Below are 12,050 nucleotides of genomic sequence, written 5' to 3' on the forward strand. Positions count from 1 at the left end.
CATACTTAGAGTTGTAAATCCTTATCTCTATGGTTTGTAAAAATAACAACTGAAAAGCAAAATGGTAACCCTGATAATTTGAAGAAACTTTTAGTAGAGAGTGTGGTGATTTATATATTATTTATTATCTAGTAATGGGGCAATTCCAAAAATAAAACAAAAAACCCACAAAATTACTGTATACTTCATAAGTTATTGTACACTTTTTACTTTATTAGAAAGAAAGATAAATCTAGGCCTAATATTAATGATACAAAATAATTATTAAAAATGAGAAGAAGGATATTTTAATTTCAATTATTTTTCAGAAATTCCACCCTCTGGCGCAATAAAGAGCTCCAGGTGGGTTCAAACTTACAACAAACTTTCCTGAGGGTGTCTGATGTAATGTACACCCATTCCTCCTCTACCTTGCCATTCATGATTTCAACGCTGCTGTGGTAGTGGGAGTTGTCCTTTCTCTCAACAGCTCACCACACACAGTATACAAGGGGGGTGGCAGGTTTCAGGAGTTGGGTGGCCACATCTCCTTGGACCAAAATCCATTCGCCCCTGAATGTGAGACACAGTGCTCTGTCCTGTGCCCCTACCCAATTTCTAATGCCGTAGGTTCCGTTGAGGGCGGGAAACACCTTTTTGGTCATGATAGTTTTATATTTATTGACCTTTAAGGTTTCTTTTATTTACACCGGTGGAAACCCCGTACCGTCTGAACCAACAACATCGAGCATCTTTGCATTGGCTGGGTGTTTCAAAACCCCGTTGAATTTTGCCTCAAGAGGGCGTTTGGCGATGTAACTAAGGCTGCAGGAGTTGCTGACTAGGTTGACTGTGAAAAATTGTTTCATCAGAAAAAACGAGGACTTTCCCATTGAGTTTCTTCAAATTATTAAGGAGGATCTTCGATCGGTGCAGACTTTTTGTCTGTGTAAAACCGTCAAATCCTGAACTTTTGTGACAGCCCTAGACTTGAGGCCCAAATCCTCCTCAATAATGCACTGGACAGCTGTTTCGTGAACCCTGAGGTCCCTGGGCATTTGGCAGATGTTGTCACAAAGGATTGTGTCTATCTTTCCCTTCACACTGCTTATGAGGCTTTCTGTTTGGACTGATTTTGGTCTTCACGACCTGTGACGATCGACAAAGGATTCGGTTTCATTGTAGAGCTTTTTGGCGTTATATACATTGGTCCTACTGATCTCGAAGTTACGTGCAATCACGGAGGGATTACCACAGGCTTTGATGAGCATAACGACTTTTTGACAAAGTTTTTCTATTTCTATATTTTGGAACTCCGAAAAGACCTACGGCTGATTTTATTTATTTAATAAACCCTAAAAGGAAACTGTTTTTTTTCCCGTTGGTGTATAAAAAGTGTACAAGGACTTATGACGTCTACGGTATATATGTATACATATATTTTGTGTGGGGGGAGGGAGTACTTGGTTTTTGGATTTTTTGTTGATAAAAAATTCAAAAAATTAAATTTTTTGGAAAAAAAAATAAAAATTAAATTTTAAATATACAATTTGTTATTTGAAAAATTCCCGAAAATTCACTACTATTATACAAAATTTAATGTTTTGGGGAAAAAAACAACATGGTTATTCTTAAAAAATAAAACTTGTTGGAAAAAAAACAAAAAAACCCATGGTTATTCTTTAAAAATAAAACTTGTTGGAAAAAAAAATTAAAAAACCTATTTTGTTTCGAAAATATTCTTTCAAAAATACACATCACTTTACAAAAAATTTAAAAAATTATGTTTCTAATTTAAAAATATTTAAAAAACAGATTCAAATATTAAATTTTTTGGAAAAAAATGTTAATAAGTATACTAAGTTTATTTATAAACTTTCTGGTCTTCCTACAACAGTGCTATTTAGGGTTAGTAAGCCCATCAGATTGACAAAATGTCTATCCTCAATACTATACAGAGTCCAACAAGAACTTTCAATACTATTTGATTTAAAAAATAGCGAAAACTCTTTAATATATACTAGGCTGGGAATAAGTAATTTGGTATTTCCCTTTCCTTTTTTTGAGTATATCTTGTTCATTATTGGTCACATCGGATCATAAGATAAAACGTTGTATAGGTGTGAGTATATACTACGAATACTCATTTATACGGTATTGTAATTAGTCCATTCAGTTGTGAATTATCGTGGGTCCAATATGGAGGCTCTAAAGGAAGAAATTCGACAAATTTTACATTTCTACTAATTAGAAAATTTGCGATGTATACAGAGTAGTTACTCTTTCGGTTCGTGTTGCACAACAGTGATTCGCGAAAAAAAATCCCCGTTCAATTCTGCCCTCTACTGTGAACTGTGAAGGAGAGCTGGTTAGCTGTTATGCCATTTTATCAGATCAACTGCAAGCAGTTGATCTAGAGTGGGAAAAATAACATAGGCAAGAATTACTCTATGTCGATCCTTAATTATTTTCATAATGTAAAAAGTATTTACATTCAATACTCCCCACCCAATCCTCAAGGTTACCCTCTGTCTCTTATAAGCACATTCATACCTAGTCACTTTATATTTAGATGTTCTCTTCTCAATGATTCATTTAATAAGAAACTTAGTTTTTACATCCTGATAAATAAATAAATTAGTATTTATAAGTTTTCCCTTGATTCCTCCCCGAAAAATTTAGAATGCGACACTGAGGATTACATACGCATTTACATTTTCCAACTGGAAAGACATTAAGGATATATTCAACCATAATTGGACAGTTAAATAAATTTATTTCGTTGTATAAAATATAACTTGAAATTTTATTACCCTTTTTAAATGAATAGCATTTAAAAATTTTTAATTAAAATATAATTGATATATATTCAATAACAAATATTTTAACTATTTCAAAATTTATATTTGTTAATATATACAATATAAATTACACCAATTAAATAAATGAGATATATCTACTCTGAAAATTTGGTACGGATAATATTTTTTTAATGGAGGGGATATGTATGTCAAATACACTTCCACGGGCGAACGTTGCCCATGTTGTCAAGAAGCAGTTCTAAATCAAACGAGCTTCCTTTAGTAATACGTAAAAATTAGCTCATGACTATGAGGAAAGGGGAGTACGGGAGAGTCTCCTTCATTTACATTTGAAATAATGACATAAATGAATTTAATGTTGTGGAATAAATATGAAATTATAAAAAATCTTTTGTTTAAATAAAAAAATTAAGATCCTTCTAAAATGAAATGTCAAAAATTTCTTGTAGAAATCGAGTGGTATAAACTGTCAAAAGTTTGGGAACAATTGATTTGTAGGAGTGGTGTACTCATACTCCTGGGTGTACTTGAAGGCACTCCAAGGTGTATTTGAGATCTAGAAAAAATATAAATATAAAAAATAACAACATGAATTCAAAAGTCTTCTGGACACGGATCTAGGATCGGAATTTCCCGCCATCTATTGGGAAAAAACAAAATTAGAAGAATGAGTAAAACTCATTAATACGTTTTCAAAGTTGAATGAACCCGTCACTGTTAACACAGTGTTTTACGTCTGTGTTTTCAACTAAAACTATTTTACGCTGGTTAGAGGGTACTTGGGCAAAAAAAGGTTGTGAATCCCAGATTTAAGGGATATTAACAAAAATATGGGCCTATGGTATCATATGTCATTTATAAGAAGAGTCGACATTAACTATTGCTCTGCTTTTTGCAAAGCAAATAGGGCATGAGAAGACTAAATAATATATATTATCTGAAAAGTAGTTTGACTTTCTGTAGCCTGGGCTAATATAAGTAAAGATTGTTTAAAGACACTGGTGTCTGCTCAATACGATAATGCTACTTATCATTCAGGGAGTTGTATTATTCTGTGGCAATACAGGGCCACTCTCTGTCGCCATACTTACAATCTAATATAAATAAACCACGTTCATGATAATAAATGAGACAAGAGCTAGTTTTAGTAGTGTTTGACAAATATAAGTGGGGAAAAAGTGGGGAAGTGATGTTTTCTTTCTTTCCTTTTTGAAAGTTTGATTTAATTTCCAATCACATAGGTTGCTCTGACCTAGGCCGGTCTTGTTTATAATACACATATTAATATTAATTCAATGCCTTACCTGATCAATTTTTTTGGCAGATTGATCAAAGGACACTGTTGATAATTGACGGCAAAGAGGTAATGGCTTTCGACCATGGTTGTGTCCCCCCTTCTCAGCAGATGAGGAGCACATGACGTTGTTGTTGGAATTTGACGACATGAGTTCTTGCTTACTTCCATACATTGAGGAGTCTTTCGTCATGGTAATCGTCTTCCTCCTTAAGGTTCTGATTCTCGACTGAAAAGAAAGAAACCAAATGACTTAAAGAAATGAAGACTTTCTAGAATATTTGCATAAATATGTCTTGTAAAAGCATATCAGGGCTTCTTGTACATCTCAAAGTACTGAAGGGGAGGGGGGCATGAGATTGAAGGGCTATCGTTTTTCAATTCTCTTGCCTATTACAAGTGAACTGATATCTAGAAACAGGGTATCATTAATAATTGTTACTTACCCCTACACGTGGTGAGAATGAAGGTCACAGAGATTTAAAAAAATATATAGACGATAACTCTCATGGTTTTGTTCCTACGTGCAAATCAAGGGGATGTTACGTCAACGCACATGAGTTGCTTATGCAACAAAAATCAAGTCTTGGAACAACCAACAGCGAAAACCCAGATTTATTAATGTTATTAAATCCGTGAAAAACGAAAATGACCTTTAAACTTTTACTTGTAAATATTTGGCTTCGGCATTCTTTGTTTTGTGTTTTAGAGGGGTATTTCGAAGTGAAATAACTATATAGATGAAAATGATAGGTAATGCCAATTGATATAGTATCTTGTATTAAGCTATATTGAATACAGTTCCTACTAAAATGTGTCTAATCATATATAAATCAAGTAAAGTAAAGGTTCATATTTAGATGCTAATACATTTTACTAAAATATTTATATTATGAATAAAACTAAGGAATGTACCTTATAACACAACTTCAAAAGAATTTCTGTCAAAACACAGGTCGATTTTTTTTTCTAATAGAATATTTACCAAATAAGCAATTGAAAAGGTTACATGAAGAATTTCCAAATTAAATATATAATGTAAGTCGATTAAATAACCTACATCTAATCAAAAAATGCTAATATATAAATTAGGCTTAGTCTTTTTATGTTTTTAAGCTTCTAAAAAAAGCCCTTTCATTTAATTGATTTTTGTATAATTAAACACATTTTGTGGGAACTCAATACAAAATAAATAAATAAATATATTATCTTTTGAATGCTGTAATTGACAATTTTATTATTTGTTGTTACCTTTAAGCACATGTTATTTCAATTCAAAATACAGCTGAATCAAATTTGTACCCTAAAAATCTGATTAAAAAAGAAGAAGACATTAAAGGCTTTACATCCTGTGACTGAAAATCTTAGTGACCTAATCAAGGACTGAACTTTATAAGTTTTTATACTTGATATGTAGGACTGAACTGGAGAGGACCAAAAATGAGCTATACGGGAGTGAAGACTGCAGTTTCGTCCAGTTCAGTTCAGTCCTAAAAATTTATAAAGTTTGGTCCTTGATTACGTCACTCAACTTACTTTTTTCTTTTTTTAATCAAATTTAATACTGACCGTCCAAAGGATCCACGGTCTTAGACACTGATAGGACATGTCTTAAGACTAGACTGGACAATACCAATTAATAACAAGACTATGAACAACTCCTTGTTATCTATTTTGTACATTTAATTAGTTAGCTTGTATCAAAACATAGACACTCATTAAGAACAAGAAGATGTAACATTATCATACAATCATAAAAAGATCTATAAATAGAGTTACAGTCAAGGAATTGCAAATGTCCTTAGATTTCATTTGAAACAATGAGTATTGCTTTATTAATTCAATATGATACAGAAAAAAATTGATTAAATAACATATCCTGCAAATGAATACATACATACATAAGAATCTGTCATTTCAAAGAATTGAATTAGCCTTTTCTATGGGGCTTGAAAGAAGTTGACCACAGATTGAAAAAAAGCAAACAAATACAACTTTAAAATTCGAATCAAGTAATTTTGAAATAGATGCATTTAAACTTGCGTTTAATTGATATGTATTATTTTTCTCTAAAAGCTTTCACTCTTTGCAAATAAATAAGGATACCAAATGGAAATCTATTGGCAAAACTTTTTTTTTTTAAGATCCATTTTAAAAGAAATTGCATTTCTCTTAAAAATGGGACACTCTAATATGTAGACATTCAAATGTATAATATCTACAACGTCTCATCTTGTACAAAATGAAGCCATTACTTTTATTAAATATGTCTATAAATAATGACGCATAAATAATTGCATAATTGTCTTTCTGTTTAAATAAGGAGTGCCAAAAGGATTTATTTACTACACAATGCAACAGCCGGCTAAACCCACATTTATTATTGTTATTTAAGCCATAGAACACAAAAATGAGTATTAAAACATTTAACGGCAATATATTTGGGCCAAAAGAACGTAAAATATGGATAATCAAACATATATTTAGAAAAATATACGATACATAATTTAATTTAATTTTAGGTAGAGATTATGTGCTCTACTGAGGGTCCATTCTTGTTTATATTGTAATTACCTTTAGTTTTTCTTCATATAGTTCTTTCACATCGAAATACACCTATTTCAAATCGTTACTTTTAAAAAAATGCTAAAAGGGCAAACCAATTGAGTATGACTATGTCACATGTCATCACTTTGTGATTCAAACGATTAGAAAAGAGTTTAATTAATTACTTTACAGACATATTATATCGGGTGTATCCAGGATACAACAAATATAAGGTTGTGCCCTTATTAATCTAGAGATTCTAGCAGTTCAAGCGGTTCCCGTTCTTGAACCGCTTCAGATAGAACCGTAAAGTCGAATCGAGACTGCAATATATTGTTTATGGGTCTCAGTTCTTGTGCCTTCCTATATAGAATATATAAAGAAAATATAATATATATTATAAAATTAAATTAGTTTAATCCATAAGCCAATTTTCTGAGTTTTTTTTAATGAAATTACAGCGTTTTCCAATGATTTTTTTGTGTCGCGAGAGTGATAGAGTTGTATCTAAGTTCCAAATAGCTAAGGGCTTCTTATGGATCTGGAAAAGGGTTTGTAGGTAACAGACGGCGTAAATAGATCCAGTTCAGCTACTAAGCATATAATAATGACTATAATATTTCTTAAATCAGGGTTTCCCAAACTTGACTACATTTTTAACTGAAACATGTGTACTATATATGTGTAAACTGAAATCCATCCTACATTCTTCTTCTTCCTGCCCCCTCCCCTCCAGCCTTCCCTCACGGCCCACTTTCATAACCGTTTTCTAAAGCAACCTTAGTTTTTGGGCCCCTGCTGGAATTTTGGGGACTACACATCTAGTGTATATACTAACTGTGGCCCTATTTGTATCTAATATCATTTTCTGGGCTCGAATATTCTAGCAGCGTCCATTTTTTTATGTGCCTGTTACCAAACTGAGCTTATATGAAAAAAACAAAACAAGATCATAAATGCTGAACCGAGACCAACAACGTTGAAATGCAAGAACCGGGACCGATAGAATCGCTGAACCTGAAGAGGCACAACATTGATCAAATATAATTCTAGGCGTTATAGGACATGCCAATTTCCAATTGGCTATAGGATTTGAAAAATCTGCCACATTTCAATATTTAGTGTCAGGGAACATCCTATTATTTATTTAATTACTACCCACAACTATGTTTTAATGTACTCTTTACCTTAATTGTCAAAAGAGAAATGAAAAAAACTATTGTAGCTAACTTTCTGTATTTTTTTTTTTTGCCAACTATTTATTATTATTTTAGAGAAAATTTAAAAATCATAAGATACATTGAATTCATAGTCGTATAAAAAAAGTATCAATAACAGAGAAAAAAATGTTACAAATTCTAAACGAAGCCACTTGATTGATTTAAATCAATATTAATAACAAAACCCTATGTAATATCTTTTTTGAGTTCATAACACGAAACGTGAGCTTTCTCAAATCATTAACATGGCGTTACCTCGCCCACACAAAAATAAACAATATATTTTGCTGTTAAGGCTATTTCACAATTTATTCTTTTTCATAAATGAACAAATAAATTTTGGAATTAATATATAATTAACTTTAAGCCCTCCACTCCTTTGTATTTTTCGGGAAGGGAGCGAAAGCTCCGACCTACTAGAAGTAATTATTCTTGGTCAATTTCTTCCATACTTGGTTTATATGACTCCTTACAATTCCTCAATATACAAAGCAATCCGAAGATTGCAATTTGTATTTAAGATAAACCTACATCGCGTAGATAAAATCAAATTATTCGTTTCCTTTGGCGTCACACCTCATTTGAAACTTAAAAATCTACAGATTTCGAAGTCTTTAGATTGTCTTTAGATTAGAAGGGTATCAACTACTTTAGGCTTACAAAAGTAATTATGTAACCTTATTTTCTCCTATCCATCCTGTGTACGAGAGTCAATTTAGGAAAATAAATATACAAATTGCCTATTTTAGTATTTATATAAATACATTTTGACGATCGTTTACAAATACAAATGTATGGCTACACTTTTACTAAAATATAACTAAGCAACATTATAGTACAATATTAAACAAAATACTAAGTAGGATTTTAATATTATAAAGTAAATATATAATGTTTAAGAATCTCATTTAAAGATATAAATAAATAATATAACAATGATAGCCTGGAGTACTAAAGAGTACAATTACTAGCATTGGCTTATTTGGAGATCCTACCAACTGATTTCGAGACTTTTTCCCCCCTTTCTGTTTGAGTAAAAGGTTGCGTGATACAATACAACTAATGATGAGTACCAGAGTCAACTTATGAGAATGAATTTAAAACAGTTATAGGTAAGTACACTTACATCTTTTTCTATTTCAAAAAGCTAGTCCTGATAAGGGATATTGGGACGTCATCGAATTTACATTTGAATACATAAAACATATTAAAAAAATAATAAATCGTTGAAAAAAAATAAATAAATCAAAAAACAACATATTTCTGGAATTGTGACGCAAGAATAATTACTCTTGGTAGAAATCTTTTTCTCTTGCCTCTCTCATTACTTTTACATAACCATAAAAGCAACCTTGATAGCTCAAATTTTTTTTTTCCTGGTCTATAAAGGTCAATATGTTATATATATTATGAATAAGCTTTGATAGCTGAATAAATATACAAATATATTCCCAAAAAACAAAATATTGAATACACTTTGACAATAGACCACTTTTGTAAGGTAGTCTTTTTGATTTATTTATTATGAAGTTGTGGGGCTTCACTTTACGACAAACAATTAATTTAAAAAAATTAAAAAAAGAGAAATTTATTGGACTTCCAAAGAAAATATTTTTTTTTTACGGATGACAGTGTACCAATCAATCTCAAGAGAAGCTGCGAACAATTTTGCCCGCCGTCAACTTTACTTTTTATGACGGCATTAGAAGAGTTTTCTAAGTCCCTACAAAGAAAATATGGAAGCTTTGGAATTTCTTTTAACACAAATAAGTATTTATTAAATACATATGCCAATGACGTTACACATTTTTTCGACGCAAACTCAGATCAGGAGAATTGTAGTTCTTCTGAATGCGTTAAGATAATACTCAAATAGATCTTGCCTAAATATAATAAAGACAAAACTGCTATCTTCCCGATTGGTTTGTGGTGTCTGTATGTATCAACTAAAATCAAAGGCTGTCCCATTTTTGACAATATTGTAGTTTAAAGCATTGAATGGTAGAGAGACGGCGAAACACAAGCTGATTGGATGTCACTTAATTCTACTATGAACAAAGAACTTAAAGAAGGGAAAAGTTTTAATGTTCTCAGACGGATTTATTTTAACATTAATCAAATTTATCTCTGAGTGTTATACAAAGCTCATTCAATAACCCTATTTGCAGAAAATGCAATCAAAGGAAGAAAATTTCTGGCTATTTTTATTGCTGCTGATGCATGATATTCGGTCTTCTCTTTGAGGACTCCAAATGTGTTGGGCTATGGATGGTAATATGGAGCGGATTTGGTATTATACTACACGAAAATGTTTGAGGACTTTGTAGGGAATTATTAAATCTAATAATAATTTGGGAAGTAATTATTTTGAATGTGAATTTTAGACTCTTGACCCGGTTTTTTGTTTTTTTTGAATGTATTATTATTAATTTCCGTTTCACGAGGCATATTTTGCATAAATTTTAATTGACCATATTTTAATAATTGTCCAAATTTTTTTTATTGCTAAGTATCAGTATGTACTGAAAGAGTTTTTATGAGGTAAATAATTTTAAACTATAATGTGTATTTATGTTAGTTATAACTAAATTCCTCTACCTAGATATTGAGATAGGAAGAGAAACTCTCTGTAGTAATATAATTAATAGTAATGAAAATTGTGTTTATTTTGGTCGTACTAAAAAAAGAATGTTTAAAAGGAGAACAGCTTAGCTGTAATGCTGTTTCATTAGATCAGCTACAAGCAGCTGTAACAGGGGAAGGGGGAAAGAACATGGGCAAGAATTACTCCAATATCAATCCTCAGCTCTACTCCGAAGCCAACAACAAGGACTTAGACCTATAACTCCAGTGCAAACCCTCATTTTTCTTCTTTCTGTGTTTTTTTATAGGCACAGGTTCTATTCATGACTTTATTTTACATGTTATGTCTTGAAGAATTTAAAAAATAATAACAATAGCTTTGGAAAATAAAAAAAACCTATTTAGATTGCCAACTTTAAAAAGCCGCCATTTTGTACAACTCTGTCTATGATCATCACGTATCATTCATTTATTTTCACTGCTGCATTATTCTGTATTTTTGAAGTTTTTTTGTAATTCAGGCAATTTAGCTAAATATTAAAAATATGGTTCTATCCGTATGCTAAGTTCAATTAGTTGCGCCTACCCGCTTAAAAAATTAAACTCAAAACGCATCCCTAATACATAGGTTTAATAAATTATGTGTATTATTGTATTTTAACTTCTTATATATGTCCATAAAAATGAAAGTCATTCTAAATAAATTGAACACTTAACATTTGATAGAAAATAAATTAGTTCTTTCGAGAATGATTTAGTTTAAAAAAAAATCTCTTTATAGAAAATAGCAAGGAAATTTCCTTGTAAAATAATTTATATATTTTTTTTTACTACAAATTTGATTTTTATTTACTGAAACATAATTGATTTGCTAGAGCTTTGTTTTCGTGTTTGTGTAAGTACTACTTTTTATTTAGAGATATGTAGAACGTATGTCTTCTAGTTTTTGTCATTTTTTTGCTCTCATGTTTGTATTTGGTACACATTTTTAATCATTTCTCCTGTGTAGTTCTCTAAAAGACCTTGTATTTGTAACTAACTATATACACATACATATAAAGGGATCTCATAATAATAGTACTAGTACAAAAGAAAAGACTATACTATGTACATGTAATATAAGGTGGCCCACCCAACACAAAAAGTTTCTCTGATTCACATATAAACATAAAAAAACTTTTGAATTATGAATAGTCCACTACGGAATGATTAATGAGAGAAACCCATGTTCTCTGTTGCAAAACTATTTTGAGTTCTCTTGAACTCTTTTTTGACACTTTTGACGCCCTAAAGCCCTGATACCAACCCCCTTGACTGCACCTTTGGGTGTATGTCACGTGGAAGGCTTGTAGTGCTCGTTATCCAAAAACGGATGCCCTCAAAGTTACTGTCAGTCAGCACCGTGACATCATGACAAAAGACTACATCAATGCCGCTAAGGGAAGCTACATTAATGATTAAGAGAGCTCAGACACACATTTATTTATAATAAATTTTAATTTTATTAAAATTCTATTGTTAATTATATCTGGTTGAATTTTAAAATTCAAAGTGTTGTGATTTGAATAGACCACTCAGTTTATTATTACCATGAGGGTGCTATCC

At 31.3% G+C, this 12,050-nt stretch overlaps 1 protein-coding gene across 1 annotated transcript in view; it reads right to left on the bottom strand.

The window, feature by feature from the left end:
* Nucleotides 1-12,050, bottom strand: part of LOC121116765 (transient receptor potential protein) — a 137,924-nt gene that overhangs the window by 10,913 nt on the left and 114,961 nt on the right. The window contains 1 exon segment of the mRNA XM_040711051.2: nucleotides 4,106-4,324. Within this exon segment, the coding sequence (XP_040566985.2) occupies nucleotides 4,106-4,288 (183 nt within the window). The 5' untranslated portion in view covers nucleotides 4,289-4,324.

This window comes from Lepeophtheirus salmonis, chromosome 4 (genome assembly GCF_016086655.4).
Source record: "Lepeophtheirus salmonis chromosome 4, UVic_Lsal_1.4, whole genome shotgun sequence".
Taxonomy (NCBI): domain Eukaryota; kingdom Metazoa; phylum Arthropoda; class Copepoda; order Siphonostomatoida; family Caligidae; genus Lepeophtheirus; species Lepeophtheirus salmonis.